Consider the following 25,026-nt stretch of genomic DNA (forward strand, 5'->3'; position numbering starts at 1 on the left):
CCTCAGGAGGCATGCTTGGCTTCATGGCACGTCGCTTTCTCGGGAGGCCCGCTCCTGTATTGAGGACCTGCCATTTGATGGGGAAGCCCTCTTTGGCCAATAAACAGATGATACCCTAGAAAGAGTGCAAAAGCTCCGGCCTACGGCGCGGTCTATGGGTGTATCGTATTCTGCCTCGTCCTCTTCGTCAATGCCACCCAAGCAGCATTATTGGCAGCGCCAAGGTCAATACAAGCCCTCGAGTTATCAGTCGGGCTACCAGTCTTCCTTTCGAAACCAGAGCAAGTATCAGCAGCGTAGAGGCGGGGGAGCAGACACCTACAAGTCACGGTTTCCTAAGCCCAAGTCCTCATACTCTAAGAGGCAGTGACTCGGGGGTGACCAGGCTGTCGAGCCACTACAATGCATGGGCAGCCATTACTTCAGACACTTGGGTCTTGGCCATTATTCGAAATGGCTACCGTATAGAATTCCTTTCCGTACCACCTTTTTCTGGGATAAAGATGACCAGGCCTTCCCCTCATTTATTGGAAGAGATCAATACCTTGTTATCAAAGGGGGCCATCGAAGAGGTCTATCGGGACCAAGGAAGGGGCTTTTACTCAAAGTACTTTACCATCCCCAAACGGGATGGAGGTCTAAGGCCTATCCTGGACCTACGAGGGGTCAATTCGTTTATACAATATCGGAGATTCCGGATGGTCACGATCCAAGCTGTCCTCTGCCTTCTGTCGAGGAAGGTGTGATTCGCTTCCATCGATCTCAAGGACGCATACTTCCACCTGTCCATTGTGCACTGTCATTGTCAGTACCTGCGGTTTCATGTGGACGGTCATACTTACCAATACAGAGTCCTCCAGTTTGGGTTGGCATCCACCCCACGCATCTTCACAAAGTGTATGGCGGTGGTGGCGGCGCACCTCAGACTGCAGGGGGTGACGGTCTTTCCGTACATCGATTGGCTGCTGCTGGACCACTCCCGCGAATGTTTCAGGGGTCATGTGCACTTCACCCTTCATCTGCTGCAGTCTCTGGGTTTGGAGGTGAACTTTGCAAAGTCAAAGCTCGAACCGTCGTGAAGGATAGAATTTCTAGGCACTCTCTTGGATTCAAAGAAGGAAAGAGCGTACCTGGCTTATCTCAGGGTGGTCAGCCTCGGGAACTCAGCACAGAAGTTTTTTCATCTGAGATCCCACATGGCCAGGTTGGTTCAGAGACTTCTCGGCCACATGGCTTCCACTACAGCTGTGCTGCCGCTGGCCTGCTTCCGAATGCATCGCCTTCAGGCCTGGTTTCTAGACAATTTCAACCCGCACTACCATCATCCGTACAAGTGTCTGTGGCCCCCACAGGAGATTCGTGCATCGGTACTATGGTGGACGAGGTCAGCTGGCCTGACAGAGGGGGTGCCGTTTCAGCAACCTTCCCCAAGGTTGGTTATCACAACAGACGCGTCCACCTCGGGTTGGGAGGCCCATTTCAGGGATCTTACGGTGGCCGGCCTTTGGGCTCCTCCGCTCAAGGGCCGGCACATAAACTATCTCGAGTTAATGGCCATTTTCCTCGCATTGGGAGCCTTTGATCAGTGGATAGAAGGACAACCGGTGCTTGTACTGACTGACAATACAACCGCCCGCTCGTACCTGAACCAGCAAGGCGGGACGGTTTCTCGGAGTTTAATGTACTTAGCTCTAGACATTTGGACCTGGTGCACCCACAGGAAGATCTGGCCCACGGCCGTGCATATAGAGGGTGCCTCCAATTTTTTAGCAGATGCCCTCAGTCGGCAGACAGAGAGCCCTCACGAATGGTCCCTGGATTGGAGAGTGCTCTCGGTTGTGTTCCGGAGATGGGGAATGCCGTCTCTGGACCTATTCGCATCAGCAGCCAACCGGAAGTGCGATCGCTACTGCAGCAGGGCAGGTGTGGGCCAGCAGTCTCTGAGAGATGCCTTTCTCCGGGACCGGGACTTTGTGTATGCATTCCTGCCATTTCCCCTGATCCCAAGGGTGCTGGAGAAGCTGAGGAGGGACAGGGCGAGGGCGATCTTGGTGGCCCCATGGTGGCCAAGGCAGCCTTGGTTCACCACCCTCTTGGAGATGTCCTGCCACACTTTCCACCTGCTGCTGAACCCCAAGCTGCTGACGATGGACAAGGGGTGCAGGGTGCATCCCAATTTGAGCTCCCTGCACCGGACGGCGTGGAAGATTTGACTCCTCCGCAGACAGCAGACCCAGTTCTGAGGGTGCTGGTAGCAGCGAGGAAGCAGTCTACTCGACGGTGTTATGCCACAAAGTGGCAAAAATTTTATTTGTATGCATCGCGGACTGGGCTTTCTCTGGACCAGGTCCCGGTCAGGACTATTTTGGAGTACCTTCTGGCCCTGAGGGAGGCTGGGCAGGCGCAATTGTCTGTCAGGGTTCATTTAGCAGCTATTGCTGCGTTTCATAGTTATTCAGGCTTATTTAAGGACCCAACAGTTAAACGGTTTTTGAAAGGGTTACTTAATTTGTTTCCGGCAACCCCGCGTGTGTTACCTTCATGGGACCTAAAGTTAGTTCTGGCACGACTGATGTCGCCTCCCTTTGAGCCTTTAGCCACTTGTAGTCTGAAACTGCTATCTTTGAAGACTGTGTTCCTGGTCGCTGTTTCCTCGGCGTGGAGAGTGAGTGAGCTCCAGGCCCTTCGGTGCGACTCTCCCTATTTAGTGTTCCACAAGGATAGGGTCGTTCTGAGGCCTGACCCCATGTTTCTCCCGAAAGTGGTGTCCAAGTTTCATTTGGCGCAGGAGCTGAGGTTGCCAGTGTTCTTTCCTGATCCGAGCTCTGAGACGGAGCGTGCATACCACTCCTTGGATGGGCGCTAGCCTTTTATGTGGACAGGACGAAGGTGTTCAGAAAGTTTCCGAAGTTGTTTGTGAGCTTCGCGGGCCCATCAAAAGGCATGCCTATCTCAACGCAGAGACTGTCGGCCTGGATCTCGGAGGCAATTTGCTTGTCCTATCAATTGGCGAAGAGACAGCTGCCGGGTCCAGTTTGTGCCCACTCCACAAGAGCCATGGCATCCTCCGAGGCCTTCTGGCGAGGAGTTCCATTAGCGGAGATTTGCAGGGCTGCAACCTGGGCCACTTCATCAACCTTTGTGCGGCACTATGCCTTGGATGTCTGGTCCAGGGATCAGGCTGTATTTGGGCAGTCCGTTCTTCAAGCAGTATCTCAGTAGGCTGCTTCCTCCTCCAGGTAAGCTAAACTTGCTGTAATCCCAAGTGTGATGCACAGAGACCATGAAGAAGAAGGGCAGGTTTCCTACCTGTAACTGTAGTTCTTTGAGTGGTCTTCTGTGCAGTCACACTCGTGCCCTACCTCCCCGCAGCAGCCCGGTGGTAAAGCCGTGGCGGCAGTTGACGAAAGACTGAGGTAGAAGGTGGATAGTCCTACAGAGGGAGTATGTCTTCCCACTCTTTTTTCCATATTTGGTGAGGCTATGGAAGGTTCTGGAATCTGGCTCTGCGCAGGCGCATAACCCAAGTGTGAATGCACAGAAGACCACTCGAAGAACTGCAGTTACAGGTAGGAAACCTGCCCTTATAAATATGTGTCATTGTTATTCTGTAATATGATACCTACCTGTCATCGTATTTTGAACTGAAAAATTCTAATAAAATTTTATTTTTTAAAAAAAAGAATGGCATCTTGGAGCAGTTACTGTATTTTTATAGGTTTGTCAGTGTGAATAATCTGCTGGTACTAAAAGTTGTTCATGCATGATAAGCTGTTAAATTAATATCTGTCATTTAATGAGGGCTGTCCTATGGAATGCTGTCCCCCGCCACTCCCAAAAGCCAAGGGTAAATAATCTGTATTCTTTTGATCTAGTATTTTGAGATGTTATTAACCAAACATTACATTTTGTGTCCATGCCCCCACCCCTGCGCTAGGTATTTCTGAACATTCTTTTGTAAGGCAAATAACTGCTTCTCTCATTTTTCAATCAATAGTGATGGACTGGTGATTTTGGCTGCAGCCTGGCATCCTGGTGACAGTCCATGTCTCATCTATTATACTTTAATAACAGTAGAGGACAATGGCTACCACATGTCTGACAACAGTACTGTGGAGGTTACCCGGTATAATCCACCTTTTCAGGTAATCACCATTATGCTTAAAAATTCTTTGTATATACTGTTCCTGAGCTCTTGTGTTTCATTAATTTGCTCTTGATCCAAATTTATTAATAGATTTTAAGTAATTTTGATCAAAGGGTAACTTTATGTCCACAGATTTGCATGTGAATTGCAAAGTTGAGACTGTTAGTAGTGGTATGTTCAAAAATGAAATGAGTTATGGAAGCAATGGACTCTGTTAACTCTGATGGCTACTTGAAGTCTTCTGTGTAATATGGGAAATATTTGATCACTGATTTCCAAATGAAATAACATGCTATTACAATCTATATGTATATTTCTCTAAGGCATACCTGTCGCTAATTCCATGCACGGCAGCTCTCGTGAGAGTTTGTAGGCGAGCTGCCATCAGGGGGAGAGGAAAGCAGCAGCATTGGCAGACAGGCTTGCAGGCGAGGGGGGAAAGAAAGTGGTGGTTGGCAGGCGGTGAATGAAAATGGCGGGTGTGGGGGCTGAGAACAGAGGGAAAATGGAGGAGGAGGGATAACTAGAGGCACAGAGCCAGCTAGTATAATTGTATTTGTCTTGGGTTGGTAAATGATATATACAGTTTTTCCTATGATCTTTACCTACTGGGCCATGGAAGAACCTGACCAGTTGATGTGTGAAATCTGTCTTCCTCCACCCCTTTCCTGTTCCACTTCCCCTGAAGAAGGGGGCTACATGGCCAGGTGGAAGGAGCCTTAGGATGGCCAACTGCAGTGCCATGTCCTGTGAAATAAGCTAATTTATGTCACAAGTGGTTGTCTTTCTTTGTGTGATGCCTGTTGGTGTGTCCCTCCCAGTGCCAGTCATTTTCCTGAGTAACTGGTGGCACTGTGCTCTACTAGACACGGCTGTTTCACACAGAAGGTGCATATTGGAGTTTGCATTCTCTAAAACAGCACAAATGATTAGTAATTTTAAAAAGTAGATAAAATATATTTTAAATTTGTTTACATATGCACACTGTACTTGTATGAGCAGCTCAGAGTCTTATGAGTGCAGCTCAGCATATATTGGAAAAGTTAATGGAGTCTGGTACATAAAGCCAGAAGCTATCTCTTTCCTGCTGTGCCTCAAACTGTCAGCTCAAACTGCCAGGTTTGTCAAAAGCCCTATCCAATGTTTATGCATTTGTGTTAAACCTAGCAGGTTTTATAGATGGTATTGTTGCTTTCTGGGATGTTTTAATGCCAGGTATTCTAATAGCCTAGCCCATGTCACTGACTGTAACTCCTAATGGAATATTTTCAGCCTGAAGAACTGATGTGTCAGTTAATAATCCCAAAGTTCTCTGGCCATGCAGCTTGTCTCTACGCAAAAGATGAGGTGTTTGCTTGCTCAACTGGAACAGGAAGAATTTCTCTGCCACAGGAGAAAATGATATTCAGTGTTCAAGGTGAGGTCTCTAAAAAAGCACCTGAGCTGTACAGTATTATAACTCATTTGTCAGTACCTCCTTGAGATGTTGCATTGGCAGAATTAAAATTCAATCAGTAGTCTATATCCTTTGAAATGCTTGTTTTATATTGCATTTAAATTGACCTCTAAATATTTGCTTGCTTGATGATGTATAGTTATCTCGAAGGGGCACTATTGAAGGGCTGAACTACTTTCTGTTTCATATTGAGAGCCAGGCTACATGTTACACTTATTGGATTGTTGGCCATGATTTTCTCTTGTCTAATCAAAAGCTCTAACCTTAGGCACTTGCTGTGGTCGTGATCCAGGTTGCACACCCCTCCCACAGCCACTCTGCCCCAGGAGGGAAATTCCCATTGGTGCAGTGGCAGAGGGAGCTTTTCTCCTGGGGCAAAGTATGACCTTGGAGAAAAGCGGATACCTGTAGCTCGCGCCATATGTCGGACATCAAAGTTACCCCAAACAGGCCCTCTGAAGCAATTAAGATAAAAATTAACAGGTAGGTTCATACAACAAAAATACGTCAAACGGAAGGATTGTTCCATTTCACTCCTTCCCACACAGTAGCTGAGTGCTAATCCCAAAGAGTAGGGCCTAGGTGGCAGTTGGGCCAGGCAGGCCAATCAAAAAGGCCTTGCTCTCCCTCTGTTAAGCTGCAGAGTTAATGGATGTTTATGGAATATAAGAGAGGATATTGCTTCAGGCAACCTCAATTTTCTCTCTCCTCGTTGAAAATTGCAACTGCTCTTTCAAATTAGTAAATAGAAACATTATAATAACAACATTTGGCCACCTCATAACAAATTGTTCTCTGGGTGGCTCACAAAGTAAAACAAACGTGCAGGACAGGGCCTTCTCAGTTGTTGCCCTCAGGCTGTGGAACTCACTCTCATTTGAGACCTGCATGGCTCCCTCTTTCTCTAGGAGGAAAATGAAGACTGCCCTTTCTCTGCTGCTGCAATCTAAGGACATCTCAGTGTGGGTTATGCTTCTCCACGTGGCTCAAAGGCAGGGCTATGCAAATTAAGTTGAAGCCTTTAAGAGCCAAGGGAGCCTGGCCCCACCCAGTTCTTTTAGTCATGTATTTGACTCCAGGCAGTTCTCTCTGTTTTTCTCTGATTGTTTCCTTTTCTCTCTCTCACCTATTTTCCATTTATACTTCTTGGCTGTCTGCTTTGTTGCTTTATTCAAAGATCTTCTAAAACTCAGTCTTATCAAAAAAAGAAACAAAGAAAGGGGAGAGGTTAGCTTTGGTTTAATTTTCGGTTTTGCTCCCATTATCCCCTCCTGCTTTTTCTGCTTTCCCCTCATTGCTTTTTCTCTTCTTCTTTCTTTCCCTTTGCTGCATGGACCAAGCTAAAGCAAAGTTCACTTTAGGGTCCCGAAGGGAAAGCACCAGCAAAGCCTTCCAAAAGCCCATTCAGGCACCCAGTAAGCCGCCCAGGAGCCTGCGTTACCACAACTGCCTAGAGAGCCCCCGAAGCTTCAGAGAGTGTGAAAACCCCAACCTAGTCAAGTCTCCATCTACCCCAAGACCTATTATCTCCTTGGATGAGGAGCCCATCCCAATGGATGATTCCCCAGAGGGCCCAGGGAACCCCTCTGGTGTGCTAGACCCTGAACACCCAGACAGAGAAGAAGGGGAGTGGTCTAATGGGCAAGAACCAGAAATTGCCCCACTGATGAATAAGTCCATACATACTTTGGGGCTCAATCCACCCATGTCTCCAGATCCCCAGCCACCAAGTAAAATTACGCTGGTGTTTCCTAGTCCAAGTGCGAATAATAGGAGAGGAGAGCTGGTCTTGTGGTAGCAGGCATGACTTGTCCTCATAGCTAAGCAGGGTCTGCCCTGATTGCATCTGAATGGGAGACTTGATGTTTGAGCACTGCAAGATATTCCCCTCAGGGGATGAAGCCGCTCTGGGAAGAGCAGAAGGTTTCAAGTTCCCTCTCTGGCTTCTCCAAAATAGGGCTGAGAGAGATTCCTGCCTGCAACCTTGGAGAAGCCGCTGCCAGTCTGTGAAGACAATACTGAGCTAGATAGACCAATGGTCTGACTCAGTATATGGTAGTTTCCTATGTTTCCTAATATGGCCCTTCCAATTCCAAAGTTGCGTTTTGTTTTTGTTTTTCTTGGAGGCAGCAAAGGTGGCATGAAAACTTCCCATCTCCAATAGAAAGCACTCAACAATAACTAACAAATTATATCCCCCCCCCCGACTCCAACAGATGCTCCAGTGGTGGCGATGATTCCAGATCGGTCCTTCACCGGGACGGGGAACCTGCCTTAAAAGCCCCCACTGATAAACGCCTGGAAGGGGCCATGTGGTGCACTCATGATTCAGCTGCCTTAGCAATGAGAGCTTAGCAATGAAAGGTCATAGTGCTCCTCCTGGAACAGTCTCAGATCTGTAAATGCTAAGGATGCAAGAAAGAAAGCAGTGCTGGACTGTCTTTCACTTCCTTCCATCCATGAAGTTGAAAAATTAGACAACACAAGGTGGAAGAAAATTCTTACGCAAGCATGTCAAAGCTGTCTGAAAGCTGATTCTGCTGTATATTGCTCCTGCTCAGGCACTGACGCAGGCAGGATAAGATAGTCACTTTTGTGTGCATATACTTCATATACTTTAGTTCTGATGCATTAAAGGAGTGATGCCTGTTACCACTCCTTGATGTAACCACTACCATAGGCTGGCTAAACAAAATTCAGAAATAAATATGGTTACCCACAAGAACAATAATTTTGAGAATTTGTGTATGCATTCTATCTTGTGCCTTTTTTATTTGACTCTGAAGTTCTTTTCAGGTGACAGAATTTTAGGAGCAGGTTCCTCTGCTGGAATTCCCATTTTTTTCACCAGAAAAAATGGACTTGTGGCTGTATGTTCCAGGGAAAGCATTTCTTCTCTTCCTGAAGACCTTGAGGATTCTTTAGCTTCATCTGTAGCTGAACAAGATCATGATGATTATGAGGTAATTAGAACACTTACACATTTGAAGGGGGATAAAATATTGTCCTAAATGTATTCTCAGTGGTTAAACCTGGGGTTTTCAGAGTCTATTTGTGCCACATCATTTGTTGCTTGTATAAAGGTTATTATTCTCTAAGGGCTTCCCCCCACCTCTGTACTTATATTTTAGAATCCTGAATTCGTTGCTCCTTCCAGAATGGATATTATAGCCCAAGAGGATAAGACTAAATTGCTGAAAACTGCCTTCTTACTGTATTGCAGGTACAAAATACATGTAACCAAAGAATAGCCTTCATTCTAGGGAGCATAGTGTGTACAAAATGATGTAGAGAGAATTGTATTATCAGCATCTCCACATAGTCTTTAGAGGGTTTCCATTTGTGGGATGATATAGGTTGCATTAACTACGTTGTATATATACTTACGTCTCTGGGTATAGAATAATTAGTGGCAGTAGGGTATAAAGAGAACAGATTTATTTTGTAAAGCAAACCACAAATAATTGGAGGCAAGATCTCCAAGATGGTTGCCACATTCAGCTTGAATAGTAGTGGAACATTCAACACATAGTTATGTGAAATTCCATAACACATGTTGAGGCAGTTTACATGGTGGTATTGACAATTTTAGGGTGATACAGAGGACTTCAGCCTCTTATTTTAATGTATCAAAAAGCATTGCAATCCATCTGCTATTTAAAATGGAATTTTAAAAAACTATGTAGATTCCCAAGGATAATGGCCAATACCCCCACTAATGGTGCAGAGGCACAGCGTTCAAGGCCTCTGCAGCATTTCATAACCCCAAGTTGGGCTGCATGTCATGGTGGGCGAGTGATTTTTTTGCCAATCCCTTCTGGATTACTAAATGCTCTGGAGGTATTTTGCACATTGTGCTCCTGCACTGGGGATGTCGGCCACTGTGCCCTTCTATGAGTTAACTTGTGACAATTTTCCTTTGCTTCTCAGGAATGATATGAAGAGTGCACTAGCCATAGTTGGTGAGCTCTTTTCATCACGTGCAGATCAAGGTCCTGATTCTGAATTGGATAAGATTGTGACTCAAATCAGTGTGAACTTGGTGGATGATTATCCTACATCTGACCCACGATGGGCTGAATCTGTGCCTGAAGGTAAGGCCTCTTACTTGTAAAATTAAATTGCTGTCTAATATAAAGAAAATAACCATGGTGTGAGCTCTACAGTATGGATGGAACAAAATAAGTGGAGAGGAAAGCTCCCTTAACAAAAATGAGCATGTGTCATGCCCTTCAGCCTGTTTTTATATGTTTCATGGAGTAATACGACTCTAGTTTAGTTAAATTTATCATAAGAACATGTAGTACCAAGTAACTTTTCTTTAAAAAAAAAAAACAACCCTGTTCATATCTGTAAATATAAACCTTAAAAAGTCTAAATGCTGAACTTTTAAAAACCCACTTCTTTGTCCCAAATTGTGTTACAGAAGCAGCTAGTTTCACCAACTCATCCCTCATTCTACTTCGTCAGTTGGACAGTAAGACAAAGGCGCATTCTCTGTTCATTGAGTTTCTTCATAAGGTAGGATCCTAATGTACTGGGATATAGGCAGTGGTGCACAATATGGTATGAAATCTTCTTACTTACAATGATCTCTCTCCAAGGTGGGTTTATTTGGACGCTTGAGCAGTTTTCCAGTAAGAGGTGCACCAATGGCAACTCGGTTGTTACTGTGTGAACATGCAGAAAAGTTATTGGCAGCCTCTGCTCTCAAGAACATTCACCACAAATTGGCAGATGTGGTGAATGCTGCAATACAGCTTGCTTTGGACCGAAGAGAAAGTGATGTTCCAGCAAGTCTAACTCCTGCAGACATTTTCTTCAGAGAGGTAACATTAAAGAAACTACAATCCCACTTATGATTTCCTGTGTGAATAAGACCTGTGTTCAATATATGATCATCCTTATGATAGCTTAGTTCTCTGCTGGTGTAGGAGGTCACCCAGCGTGGGTTATGCCCCCTACTTGCTCCAGGAGGCAGGACAAACAAATATGAAGAACCTTAATTTTCTTCAGCCTCCGTTGAGCAGTCCTTTTCAGTTTTTTTGTCCTCACTCTGCTCCAGTGAGACATCGTCGCTTAGCTCCATTGTTTTTGGCCTGCATACTCTTGGTTTGTCTTTTCTTTGTTGTGTTCTTTCCCTTTTGGACTTTTGGCCCACCTGGAACGCATCCACCTCAGGTCAGTGGGTGCTTTCCATGATAAGTCAGGGCTACAAGATAGAGTTCACCCACCATCCGAGAGACAAGTTCCTCCCTACACCCAAGTCCAGGAATATTGCAAAGCACAAGGGGCTTCTTCTAGCCATCGAACACTAGTCCAGATAGGGCCATAGTGTCACCAGCTCAAGTGTGCAAGGAAGTGTATTCCATCCTGTTCACAGTGCCAAAAAAGGATGGATCCTTAAGGGCAGTCCTGAACCTCAGAGGGGTAAACAGGCACGTGGTAAAGCTATCTCCGGTCCATAGCGGAAGCTTTTCAGCCAGAAGATTACTTGGCTTCCATAGATCTAAGGGAACCATATCTTCACGTCCCCATTCACGTGGAAAGCAGAAAGTACCTACGCTTTTGCTGTGAGGGAGCACATTACCAGTATAGAGCATTGCCATTCAGCCTCTCCTCTGCTCCGAGAGTGTTCACGAAGTGTTCCACTGGTGGCACGTCTTCGCCTTCAGGGTGTTCACTTACATTGTTACTTGGATGATCTGCTCGTTCGAGCCAGGACTCCGGAAGAGGTCAACTTAGCAGTGCAGGAAACTCTTGGTCTTCAACAGTACGGCTTCTTGGTCAACAAGGAGAAGAGCACTTAATTCCATCTCAGCATCTGGGGGTGGAGGTGGATACCAGGGACCACTTTCTGTACCTTTCTCAGGACAGGATGCAGTGCTCAGGGGTCTAGCAGGGGAACTGGCATAGTTTCAGACAGACCAGGTGCTGCGATTGGCCAGGCTTCTGGGTCTAATGGTGGCTGCCATGGATTCAGTTCCCTGGGCCAGACTCCGTCTGCACAGGTTACAATGATTCCTTCTGTCTTATCAAACGAACATTGCATTAAAACAAGACAGATATGTCAAGCTTCCAGTTTCTCTGCACAGGGCCCTGGTCTGGTGGAAGTTCCAGAAAACTTGGCAAGGGGAAAGTACCTCCTGGAACTGGAAAGGATTATCATCACCGTGGATGCGAGTGTCTCGGGCTGGGGGGCACACTGCCTTAACCACAATGTGTAGGGCCAGTGGTTGTGGAGGAGGGAGGGCTCCCACAGCATCAACTGGTAGAGCTGCGAGCGGTCCACTTGGTGCTACTAAAATTCAGCCCATTTCTGCAGGGAAAGAATGTTCTGGTGTGCTCAGACAACACATCTATGAAGGCGCACATCAACCACCAGAGGGCACCAGGTCTCACTCGCTTCAAGTGTTGACGATGGAGCTCCTTTCCTGGGCAGAATCACATCTGGAATCCATTTGGACTCATCATGTTAGTGGGGTGTCGAATATTCAAGTGGACTGGTTGAGCCAGCAAGAAATCCAGATGGCAGAGTGGAGTCTTCACCCACACGTGTTTCACTGGTTGACATTCCAGTCGGGACTTCCGGTGATAGACTGTTTTCGTCATCAAAGAACTCAAAGTTACACAGATTATACTCACAGTTCCCCACAAATGGGGTGGAGATGGTGGACTCGCTATCGGTCCCTTGGTCTGTGTTGCTGATGTATTCGTTTCTGCCGGTTCCTCTGCTGTCGCGATGTCTTTGCAAGCTTCGTTTGTGCAGTGCAACTCTTCATTTGGCGGCACCATTTTGGTTGAGAAGACTATGATTTTTAGAAATTGTAGCCATGGCAGTGGAGGATCCTGTCAGTTTACCAGTGAAGGCAGACCTGCTCTCTCAGGGCCCAATTCTTCTTCCAAATCTGGCATGGCTTCAGCTGACTGCATGGAAGCTGAGAGGTCCTTGTTAAGGAAAAATCGGTTGTCTTCAGCGGTCAACGACACAATCCTGGCTTCTAGAAAGGCTTCCACCAATAGAATCTATCAGACCACTTGGCGCAGTTTTCTTTGGTGGATTTCCAGGCACTCAGTTCGGCTGGACCAGTGTAAGTTGTGACACCTGCTGGTTTTTCTACAGGACAGCCTGTCTGTGGGAATTGAAGCTAACACCTTAAAAAGACAGGAAACATGCCTTCAACAAATGCTTTTCCCACAAAAAGGTAGTTCATTCTCCCAACATCCATTGCTGCAGAAGGTTTTGAGGGGGGCCACTCAGATTTCTCCACTGGTCTGCCACCGCTACCCAACCTGGGACTTGCACACAGTTCTGAGGGTTCTATCCTTGACTTCTTTTGAGCCTCAGATCTAAATCTTTAAAGGTGTTGTTTTTGAAAGTGGCGTTTTTGGTGGCTCAGTAAAGCGGGTGTTGTAGTTACAGGCATTGTCTGTGACGGGCAATCTGCATATTTGCTGAAGACTCAGTTCGCCTGATCCTGTACTCGTCTTTTTCACCAAAGGTCAATTCTACATTTCATAGAGCATCTGACATATATTTGCTGTCATTTTGTCCTTCACCAAAACATCCCAAGGAAAAAAAATGGCATAAGCTGGACGTGCAGATGGCTTTTTGTCCTCTCTATCAATAGGACTGCTTCCTTTTGGAAATCGGATGCACTGTTTGTTTCATTTCAGGTGGCTACGATGGGGCGTAAAGCATGTGGTCATTGCTCGTTGGGTCAAGTCGTGCATCCAGTTGGCTTATGACCTACAGCACATTAAGGTTCCTGGGACCATCACTGCTCACTCTACCAGAACAGCCGCCATGTTTGCTGCCTTTGCTACTAATGCTTCTTTGGAGGAGATTTGTAAGGCGGCCACTTGGAAGCCTCCATCTACCTTTTTGAGGCATTACAACAGGCATCCCCAAACTGCGGCCCTCCAAATGTTGCTGAACTACAACTTCCAGCATACCCAGCCACAAAAAAGTGTGTCTAGGGATGCTGGGAGTTGTAGTTCAGCAACCTCTGGAGGGCCACAGTTTGGGGATGCCTGCATTACAAGATGGGTGAGCATGCCTCTGCTAGGGCAGCATTTAGTCAAAGGGTCCTGCAGTGGGTCTTTCCCGATCGTTAAATCCAGCTGGGCCTGTTCCCACCTGTGGTTGAGTGCTGTGGTATTTCCCTCGCTGGGCTGGGTGACCTCCTGCACCGGCAGAGAAAGGAATGTTGGTACTCACCGTGAAGGTTGTTTCTTACTGATATAACGGGGGGGTCACCCAGGCACATCCAGGGATTTTGCTGGATCTAAGGTCTGGGAAGGGGTCTTCCTGTCCTGTCTTATGTGCTATCTTCTATATCTGCACTCCTTTGTATATATGTTCTGCATTTGAGCCAGTGTAATAGGCACCCAAGTTGTTCTATTTATGTGTTTTACCGGTTGCATCTTTCTGTACTGAGATAGAGCTGTGCTATGAACTGAGAAGGACCACCCATTGGAGGGCTATGTTAAGGTTCTTCAGAGTTGTCTGTCCTGCTTCCTGGAGCAAGTAGGGGGCATAACACATGCTGAGTGACCTCCATTACACCTGCAAGAAGAAACCTTCATGGTGAGTACCAATGTTTCTATTTCTTCTCGTAGAGCCATGCCAGATGTCTCAAGCAGGAGCCAAAACTTCCACAGAAGACAATCATTTAATAATAATAATCCACTAAGTGTCCCTAGCTTGTGGCAGGGAAGAATTGATAATAAAAATAAAATGGCAAAAAAGCTCTGTTTATACAAGTTCTGATGTGCTAAGTGAAACACATAAACTGCTCAGTTTGTAAAATCCTACCTGAAACACTACTGCTGCTACTTCTACAAATGTTGTATACTGCTTTTCAACAAATGTTCTCAGAGCGGTTTAGATGATAGATAAATGGTATCCTATCCCAAAAGGATATCTATAACACAGACACTAGCAACAGCCACTGAAAAGATGCTGTGCTGGGGTTAGATAGGACCGCTTTCTCTCCCCCTGCTACTTCTTACCTGATGAAATATATTAACTGCCTGTATGTTTGTGGGTTTTTTCTCCCCCAGGTGTCACAGATAGATTCTATATTTGAATGCTTACTGGAAGAGGAAGAACAGGTCTTGAAAGATGCATCGGCTGAACCTGCTAAAAGGGCTGAAATAGTTATCCATGTAAACAATATCATAAAGGTACTGCATTTCTAAATTTAAGTTGCACTGGTAAAAAGCCAGTACAGTGACCTGACAAACTGTGAACATAATCCACATAGTTATGTGCTTTTAAAATCTCATTTGATTTCAGTGCAAGAGCTGAGCATTTGCTTAGATCTCTCCCAACAAAACAAATGGATTTTAAAAGTCCATTAGATAACTTTGAATCATATCCTAATTCAGGAGCTAGTAAGAAGTAGGAAGCTATGTGTTAACTGTGTGTTGATGGAGCAGCTAGAATCTGCAACAAAATCTTGCAGTGTATCTCCAACTCCTAAGAGCTCCTGTTCAGGGCTCCAGCAAGCCTAGAACAGGAGTGTTGCAGTGCTGTTCAGACCTCTTGCAGTGGGAAGGGGGGAAATACATTTTCTTTTCTACTCTTGAGGTGAGAGTCAGCTTGACTATATTTTACACCAGTTGTATTGCTATATAGTGGGAGGGAGGTTGGAGAATGGGAAATGGAAGCAGCGTGCTTCTTGTTGCCTTCCTCCTGAAACATCCCTGTATATAGTGCAGGAGCAAGAGTGCTTTTTAATTTCATGGCATGTATCCCTTTGGTTTTGATCTCCCTGCCTCTTAGGGCCTTGAGCAGGCCATTTTCCTCTCTCCCCCGCCTTCCATTTTCCTGCGACTTTCATTCTTCTCAACATGAACAATCCATGTTTCCTCTGACTTCAACGATAGATTCACTTAGCTTGTGTGACTCCTGGTTCCTTTAGACTTTTCTGTTCTCCCCTAGGGCAGACATGAGAGCTGCCTAGAGCAAACAATGAAGAAATCCAGGGTTATAGTGTTGCTTGGACTGGGTAGCAGCAACATGATCTTCTCTCATAACAGGTTGCTACAAAAGCAGGTGTTCTCCTTTTCCAGTCAATAGAGGTCACTCTAGAATTTTCTTAGCTCTATGCTCATAGCAGTCCATAATGACTGTTGTGGGGAAAACGTTGTTGAAAGTTTACAATACATATTCTTCTGCATACCTAAGAAATCCGTCAAATATGAGTAACCCGCCACCTTATTTTGGAGGTGGCCCCACTTTGCTTCCAAACTGATGTATTTGATTACCTGATTTTGCTATTAGTATTTATGCTTTTTTTAAAAAGCACATTTTGATAAGTAGGCTACTATGCTATTTGATACTATATTTTCTTTCTCAATATTCCCTAGGATATGCTACAAGTTGCTATTCAAGAGCGTCAATCTAAAGCCTCTTTATATAAAATAAGAGAGCCTGTAGAAATTGAACCAGAGTATATTCCATGGACAGGTGAGAATAAGGAAAGTGTTGTTTTGCTATTAGTTTATCATGCAGCAGTTCTGTCATCTTGTTGTATGATGATGGCTCCAGAAGGACATGAGAGGAAGAATGTTTGTGCAACAGGGCTTTTCCCCCAACTCTGGAATGCTCTCCCAGTGGCTATTCACTCCTCAGTCTCTCTCACAGTTTTTAGAAAGTGTGTGGAATCTTGGCTTTTCACCCAGGCTTTTATATGATTGTCTCTACTGCTGCTTCTTTGTACCGTTTTTATGCTTGTATTTTAAATCCTTTCAGTCAGATTTATTTTATATTTTAGCTTAATGTTTTAATTGTGTCATTTTTATAGTTTTGTTTTTAATTTTTGTGTAAACCACCTTGGGATTGTTTTAATGAAAGGCGGGATACAAATTTAACAATAAATAAATAAAATAAACTTGGCACTGCAGCTCTCTGTATCCCCTGAAAAGCCATTCTCAAGGGCAGGGAGGTCCTCTGGAGCTGCAGGGGATGGGGCACAGAAGGCTGCAGTGGGGGAGGGGATTGGCAGGAGGAGGCATTTTGTATGCACGTTAATTTGGATCCAGGCCATAATATTTACACACTTAAAATTCTTTATTAGCCTCTAAAATTGTTGCCTCTGCTCTAAGTTTCAAATGGAGGAGTGCATGTTATATGAATATACATGGATGGATAAGCCTGTGAGTTAAAGGTACGATTCTCATGCTAAATATTTTGTTTCTTGCGTTCACATTCTCACACTGAGCTGGTACATCTGTCTGTATGTCGGTATTATGATTTGACATGGAGTGATGCAGCTATCCATGAACCCCAACATAAGCTATTTATTTGCTGAGGAGGGTCAAGATTTGTGCACAGATCTGGCACCTTTTAAAAGGTGCCCCTCCTCAATTCCATGCTGCTGCCTACTGCAGAGCCCGCGCCCGCCCCGCCCCCCAGCAGCCCGGCCCAGTGGTGGCGCACACATGGCCTCCGCACATGCATGATGGCCATACACGTGCCTCCTCTGCACCAGGGCTGCTGCAGGGAGTGCCACTGCAGCAGGAAGCTGTATGGAGGGGAGGAGGGGAGCAGGTGAGGGACTTGTTCTTCTCCCTTTTAAAGGTGCTGAATCTGTGCTGCGAAACTATGCACAAATCTTGATTTGTTGCACATCCCAACTTGAGATATTTTGCTGTGTAAACTTGTGTTAAGCTTTGCATTAAATACTACATTTTCTTTTTGGCACTGAAAGTGTGTGTGGTTTCTCAGCCATGATCTTAACTTGTCCATTCTCATCAAGGAGAGCAAATAGGGAAAGACAGGAAGGCTGCCTGAGTCTGAGACCCAGCCTTTTCACATTCTGGGTTAAAAAGTGATCCTGTGAACCAGGCTTAAGAATAATAAAGCCTGAATGTGCTTATTGCTGTCACTTGGAACCTCTGTCTTCATGAAAATAACATGTAGTTTCTCATCTAGTTCCCTGAACTGATATGTTGCCCAGTACCTTAGTCCATTTTGCACATTACCAAATAAAATTCCTACAGGGAGGGTGTAATGCACTTCCTACGTGTAGATGGTGTGTATAGCCCATTATAGCTTCCCAAAGCACCTAAACATATGATGAATTATGTGCTGGATTCGTGTTACATTTTATTTGGAAATAACTTCCATGTTGAATGTTGGAACTTAACAATGTTAAGAAGCTTATAGGAACCATACTATTAGAAAAGTAAAGAAAGTGGGTCTAAATTTTCAGAATTTACTATAAAGATGGAGATTGTCTGGTAAAGTAAGTATTCTTTGAAAACAGTGGATGCTTTTGTGTTGCAGCCCATAGCTGAATCTCTGGAACTTTCCAGATCATTTTGTGAGCAGAAAAGTGACAGCATGGATAGACAACTAGTACTGAGCTCTAGAAATCATCATTTCCTGTCTTCAGTTGGAGCTTTTGGTTCAGCTAGAATTGTTCACTCCCACCTTCTCCTTGGCAGTACTGACTGTGCTGCAAGTCTTGTGCTGGAAATGCTGTTTTGCTGTTGAAATACTGAATACATTTGTTCTTGCAGTTCCCTCTCTTACTTTATACTTTCCCTTTACGTACTGTTGTATGCCAGCTTTGAAGCTTACTATACAAAATGTGGATGTCTCTAAAACAGTGTTGTTGTTGTTGTTGTTTGTCTTCTCAAGCATCTGTTGGTGTGCGATCTGCAATAATACGTCAGCACGAAGTCATTCTGAAGGAGATCTATCCTCAGGTGAACAGTAAGCTCCGCAGTACTGTGACAGAGCAGCTGGTGGCACTTCTAAATTGCTTTCTGGATGATTATGTCTCTCAACTGAAATCTGTGGACCGGCCTGAGTATCAAGAACGATACAGTAGTCTGGAAATGGAATATGTGCAGAAAAGATCAGAACTCTTGTCTCCACTGCGTAAGTGCTGCTATTACTGTAAAGGCTCTGTTTAAATCCCTGCTAATGGCTTACGGTTGAGCAAAACAGAACACTGAAGGGAAAGAAATGGTGAAGTGCTCTTCTCTCTGTCTCTCCCTTCAGGGTTTTTTTTTGGGGGGGGGTGGCAGCTTTTCACTTAGGATAGCATTCATGGTTGTCCTTAATCTAGATCAGCTGTCCTCATTCCTCAGCAAGACTAAGGATAATTGTGGATGCTACCTGAATGCTATCTTAAGGGGGTGGGGGGACTAGCAGTTGGTTCCATCCAGTGGAACCACTGGATGCAGCCCAGTGCTGAGTTCTTTGTTTCTTTAAAATTGATGTGATGGGGGGGAAATTGCAAGGAATTATTACTGAGGATCTCTCATTCATTCATTACTGCGGAGGCCTAATTCTTTGGTTAAGGATGGAACACTGTGGCTGCAGTACAGATGGATACATAAAATGCCGACAAGAATGTGATGATTTTTTCCCTTTCAGCTGCTGCAGTCCCAAACTATTGCCTAAAGTCTCCCAGACTGCTTCTTTGAAAATACTCCTGCCATAACTGCTCTTTCAACATCTAAGTTTTAAGAAGCAGTTGGGTGGGGCAGGGTTGTTTGGGTAGAGCTGTTTGAAGGGAATCCCCATTCATCTGGATTGTAGCTTATCGCTTCAGCTCGGGAGAGGCAATTCTAATGTAAACCTCTGTGGATCTTGCATTCTAGCTCAATACCTTTTTGCCTATATTTCAAAAAGGTTGCAGAAATCTTTGTGATAGTATGGCCATATCATTTGCACATTCTGTGTTGATGCAGTACTGTTTTATAACTGCTCAGGCCATTTCAGACAATCAGATTGTAATGCAAACTTGTTGCATTTGTGCAGAATTCAAAGTGTTCAAAAAGGCTCTTATTTGAAATGAAAATAATATTGATCTTTATGGTGATCCATGTTTTCTCACAAAATGGGTTCTGCGCCTGTGCAGAAACCTCCATGGAAGAATTCTTCAGCTCAAGGCACTCTTGACTTCACCCACCACTCATGAGGCGTATCCATTATTTTCGGTGGTTAGAGCACCCGTTGCTCAGTTCCTTCTTGACTGTTGTGGAGTTCACCTTGTGAAGGATTCACTCCTAGATCAAGCTTGTGAGAAAATTATCAGTATATTTTTACTCTGGTTTTGAACTCGGACAGTTTAACGTTTCTGTTTTGAATCGCAATTAGGACTGGTACTAATGTTCGATTTAATTAAAAAAAAAAAAAAAAAGTACTGCTTGTAGAGGGACTCTTCCCTTCTCAGATAGTCACAATCGATATTTAATTTATTTGGGTGAACATAATGCTTGAGCCTGCAAGATTTGTCATTCTCGAAGCAAACAAGAAAAAGCAGGGAACTCCAACTGTGAGTGGTGTTAAATGAAAATGTGTTAAGACCTCCGATGCCGATGCAAAGATCACCGCTACCTTCTACTTAAACATCATGGATGTCAGTCTATAGTTGACCCTTGGGATTGAGGCCGATGTCGGAAGGGGTGAATCCCAGGCCCACCGCTCAGAGAGAGAGAGAGAGTGTGTGTGTGTGTGTGTGTGCTCGGACTCTTTTTTTTTTTTAAGAGACCCGAAGATGTCAGCAAAGAGGAGCATCGCCACCGTCATTTTTAAAAAATGGAAACAGCAAGGGATTTCTCCTAACCGATTGGGGTCTAAGCATAGATGCGTCTTGACATTGATGTCTGACCCAACATTGAGGGACAGTCTCCATTCTGTGTCTTCGAAGTTGACTAACACACCACCAGCAGAATTGGGGAAATGTACCTCCTCACCCTCTGCAGTTCAAGTATGTTGTGTGTCTAAAGAACCATACAAGCCCACCTGGCAGACAATTGCTGCTGGGTCATCCCTCCCTGAGCCTTGTGGGCTGGCTGGGTTTAAAACTAACTAGTAGAAGTGTGCACGGAGCTGCGGTCCGGCACTGGTGTAGGGGTTCCTTTAAGGGCGGGTGGAGGGTTTACTTACCCCTCCAGCCGCTTTTCCCCCTCCAGCGCACGTATTTCTGTCAGTAATTGGGGCGGCAGGATACCTCCCTGCAGCCCCTTCCGCCACTTGGCTGCAAAAGGCTTCAAGAAACCTTTTGCACATGCACACACTTCACGTCTCCGTGACGTGCGTGCGCGGCCGCACATGCACGTCGCAGAGACATGAAGCGCGTGCGGCGTGCACACGCACAAAAAGCTTCTTGAAGCCTTTTGCAGCCAAGTGGGGGAAGGGGCGGCAGGGAGGTATCCTGCCGCCCCAATTACTGACAGAAATACTTGCGCCGGAGGGGGAAAAGCAGTGGGAGGGGTAAGTAAACCCTCGAACCACCCATGTCCAGACCGGTCCAGAGGCCTGTAGAATGGCCTCCGGACCAGTCCGGGCACATCACTACTAACTAGAAGAATCTCCGGTAGATTGTATCACTGCCACCAACTGCTCTGTAGTTAGCAGGGTTTCTCTGACTGAAAGGGAGCAATAATTCTTCAGTCCCTTCTTTATTTTGCTAGCAGAAAAATATAAAAATGTGGTTCCACTTATATATGTTTAAGTGGGGAAATACCAGGCTTTGTGGTCCTTTTGGCGGGGCTGTGTGAACTAGAGGATTCCCCCCTCTCCCAGAGTCAGTCAATAGGGGTGTGCACAGAACTGCCAACTGCGGTCCGGCACTGAGGTGGGGGGGGTACCTTTAAGAGTGGCGGGAGGGTTTACTTACCCCTCCCGCCGCTTTCCTGCTTGGCGCCATAATCCTCTGTGTAATTGGGGCGGCAGGACACCTCCCTGCCGCCCCTTCCCCGACGTTACTTGCAAAAAAAACCCATCAGTCCTTTGCGCACGCACACGTTACAGAGACGTGCGCGCGCTCGTCTCTGTGACGTGCGCATGCAAAGGACTGCTGGGGTTTTTTGCAAGTAACGGGGAAGGGGTGGCAGGGAGGTGTCCTGCCGCCCCAATTACACAGAGGATCACGGCGCCAAGTGGGAAAGCGGCGGGAGGGGTAAGTAAATCCTCCTGCCGCTCTTAAAGGTACCCCCACCCCCAGACCGAACCACCCAGCTCCGGACCGGTCCAGAGGCTTTTTTAATGGCCTCCGGACCGGTCCGGGCCCATCCCTATCAGTCAAACACTCCAAGATAGCTTTTAGACAAAGAAAACAACTTATTGATTTACCACAAAAATAGGCAAGTTCAGGAATCCAAGTGTAGCGATAGCAAATAAGGCTAGCTTCTTAGTGGTTGTTACAAGAGATTTTCCTATCGCCCAGATGTTTATAGGTGGTACTTGACTTAATCATTACTAGGCAGTTATTGCAGTGAGGTAATTAGAAAATAGATAGATGGGTATTGCAAAGACACACATATAAAAGAAAATAATTTCTAATGCAAGTCTTAATAAAACATGTTTCCCTAAGTCTAACCTTCCAAAGCCATAAGCCCTAGCTTCCTTCCCTTGGACCTCACCAAAATCTAGGCGGACCAACCCTGCAATCACTAACTCCCAGGGACCAACCCTGCAATCACTAACTCCCAGGGACATCCTGAGACAACTTGGCTAGACTCCATTGCTCTCCTCTCACCTGGGCACACATTCTTCCCAGCAGACCCTCGGGGACCCTTTGGTCCCACTCAGCTTGTTAACCGATTGGGTTATGACCGAGGATCTACAGTCTGTCAATCAAGGAAAACCACTTGATGCATTTAACCCTATAATTGATGGCTGACTGCCCACTACAATGGGCTTCTCTTAGCGGGCCTATAATTGTGGATTTCTCGCCTAAGAACAACCCAACCAATTCTGACCAGGACAAAGGTTCTAATAAAGCCAGCGTGGTGTTGTGGTTAGAGTGTTGAACTAGGACTGGGGAGACCCAAGTTCAAGTCCCCATTCAGCCATAATACTTGCTGGGTGACTTTGGGCCAGTCACTGATCTCTCAGCCTAACCTACCTCACAGGGTTGTTGTGAGGAGAAACTTAACTATGTACTGGGCTCTTTGAAGGAAGAGTGGAATATAAATGTGAAAAACACATTCAAGTCAGAAGGAACAATCTTCTAGAGAAATGTCCCCAGCTGTCCCTGTGCCAGATAAGACTAATTCAAAGAACTTGGAGTCATTTATGGGTTCCACACAATCCACCCCATCAGGATCCACCTTCAGCGGTTTCCCGATACATGGTTTGGACAGAGATGAGGAAATAGGAACTATTCACATCCCAAAAACTCCTTCAGCCTCTTCAGTTAGAGTCAAATACACCAACCTTTCGTTATGCTGTGGACATCCTCTCAGTGGCAGAGGCCAACTGTGGTCAGGCAGTTGTAAAGAAGGTGCTGTAACTACATCCTAGCACCCACTACCATTCAGGTGAGCTTGCCAATTACCCATTTTGTGAGGGAACATGGATCACCATAAAGTTAAACAGCTTGCTTATCTGTAATTGGTGATCCATGTTCACTCACAAGACCCATCCAGCCTTTCCTGCTGCTAGGATGTTTCCACAGTAATAATCACATACCTGTCCTCATCCATCCATATTTCAACACTCCTCACAGCAGTCGTTCAGGAACTGAGCAACAGGCTCTCTATACACCAGAAATAATGGATACGCTTTGTGTGTGATGAGCAGAGTCTAACACCTTGAGGAGCTGAAGAATTCTTCTGCGGGAGTTTTCTGCATAGGTGCAGGACCCATTTTGTGAGTGAACATGGATCACCTGTTGCAGGTAAGCAGCCTGTTTTTATATTTGATGCTAGGGAAATGCAGTGTTTTCCCTCACCCATAGCTAGCACATCCATTGTAATTGTGAGTGCTGTGTGAGATATGATTGCACAAATGACAGGGGCATTTATTCACTAGGATTTATGATATTTTGAAGAATAAGTTGGACAACTCAATGTCTGCACATTGTGAACATTTAAAAACAAAAATCCACAATCTTCAGAGGCAAAACATTCCACCCTCATTTGAAACACTGAAGTATGGGAGCACTCATGTATCCCTTCTTTAAAAAAAAGTTGTGTCAGCAAGACTACCACCTCAAATCACCTTGCGTTTTGTAAACCTTTTTTATTTCTTTGGAACTTTGTGCTGTCATAGCTTGTCTCGTTAGCATAACACCAACAACTATCTCCTGACTTCTTTACCTTAAATGATTCATGTAGAATGGTTATTATCCTCCACATCAATCATGTGTGGATGGGATGCCATGCCATTGGCAGTGGATTCACTAAGGGAAAAACATCAAAAGTGCAAAAGGGTGTTACTGTCCACATAGTGGCAGAATGAGTCTCCATTTCCAGACTGAGCTGAAAGGCCCTGCTGGCATGACATTTTTTTCTGACACTTTGGTCAATCATCTAACAATTCTTCTGTGCCCTGAGCCAGTGGTTAAGAGAATGGTTCTGTGTGTCCACTTTTGGAGAGCACAGTTGTCTATCAGCATACATCTGATAGAGTTCTTGTATGCAGATACTCTTGTAAGGAAAGAAGAGTTTTTCTTTAATTAGGAACACTTATTATCTGGTCTAAAGGACATAACAGCATGAACACATTTGAGTGTGAATGTGATTGTGTTTGGTTTGTTATCTAGTTTCCCTTGGACAGTACCAATTAGCTGCTGCTCTGGCGGAAAAATATTGTGACTTTGACATTTTGGTACAGATGTGTGAGCAGACTGATAATCAGACCAGACTACAACGTTATATGACCCAGTTTGCTGACCAGGTAATGTTCCTTATCCCTTCAGGCAACGAGCTTTTAAGTGAGAATATGAAAATGAAAGCCTAGTAATTGTTCTTAATTTTCTTTCAGAACTATCTGATGTATTGCAGAATTTATTCTATTATTTTACTATAGTGGGAGTCAATTTTAAAAGGTCAAACACCTTCCATGCTATCCTAGAAATGGATTGCCAAAGACTTTTGTAACTTTCTGAGAGAATGAACAGTCTTCCCTACATACGAATAGCCCCTGTCCCTCATGCAGATGCAATGTGAGCACTGGGACTGGAGGAGTATGTTTAGAAGTCACTGGCTTACATCCTGACTAAATTTACTAGTGGAAATCCTTTTGAAATTTAGTAGGCCTTTAGAGTAACTCCTCAGTAGTATTATTGAGTAATTTAGTCAGGATGTCAGCCACTGTGTAAAGTATGCACCCTACAAATCTGCCAAATAGATTTCAAAAAAAAATCAGTAGCAAAACGTTTGGTGTAACCAAATAAAAAAGGAAAAGAATAGCATGTATGCAACTGGTTTCAGGATGCTAGTACTGGGCCAAGGAGAGCTTGAGAAGGATGGGGCGATGAAGGAGGCAGTGGTAGATCAATAGATATAAAGTTTAAGGATGTGCACGAATCGATTTAGCTCGGTGGGGAGCAGTACCTTTTAAAGGATGAGTAAAGCAGGTCCTTATCTGCTCCTCACCAGTTTTCCAGGCATGATGCTGTGCTGCTCAGAAGGGTATGCACAGCCACGGGGCTTCACCCAGCAG

At 45.2% G+C, this 25,026-nt stretch overlaps 1 protein-coding gene across 3 annotated transcripts in view; it reads left to right on the plus strand.

The window, feature by feature from the left end:
• Positions 1-25,026, plus strand: part of NUP133 (nucleoporin 133) — a 63,836-nt gene that overhangs the window by 17,019 nt on the left and 21,791 nt on the right. For all 3 annotated transcript variants that reach the window (XR_008316669.1, XM_053298448.1, XM_053298458.1), the window contains exons 9-19: positions 3,998-4,145; positions 5,420-5,564; positions 8,400-8,566; positions 8,735-8,826; positions 9,534-9,697; positions 10,030-10,124; positions 10,208-10,432; positions 14,670-14,792; positions 15,981-16,080; positions 18,259-18,501; positions 24,125-24,258. Coding sequence is in view for 2 of the 3 variants with exons in the window: in XM_053298448.1 (XP_053154423.1) it covers positions 3,998-4,145; positions 5,420-5,564; positions 8,400-8,566; positions 8,735-8,826; positions 9,534-9,697; positions 10,030-10,124; positions 10,208-10,432; positions 14,670-14,792; positions 15,981-16,080; positions 18,259-18,501; positions 24,125-24,258 (1,636 nt within the window). In the remaining variant the exon portion in view is untranslated. The remainder of the gene's footprint in view (positions 1-3,997; positions 4,146-5,419; positions 5,565-8,399; positions 8,567-8,734; positions 8,827-9,533; positions 9,698-10,029; positions 10,125-10,207; positions 10,433-14,669; positions 14,793-15,980; positions 16,081-18,258; positions 18,502-24,124; positions 24,259-25,026) is intronic.

This window comes from Hemicordylus capensis, chromosome 1 (assembly GCF_027244095.1).
Source record: "Hemicordylus capensis ecotype Gifberg chromosome 1, rHemCap1.1.pri, whole genome shotgun sequence".
In the NCBI taxonomy this organism is placed as follows: Eukaryota; Metazoa; Chordata; class Lepidosauria; order Squamata; family Cordylidae; genus Hemicordylus; species Hemicordylus capensis.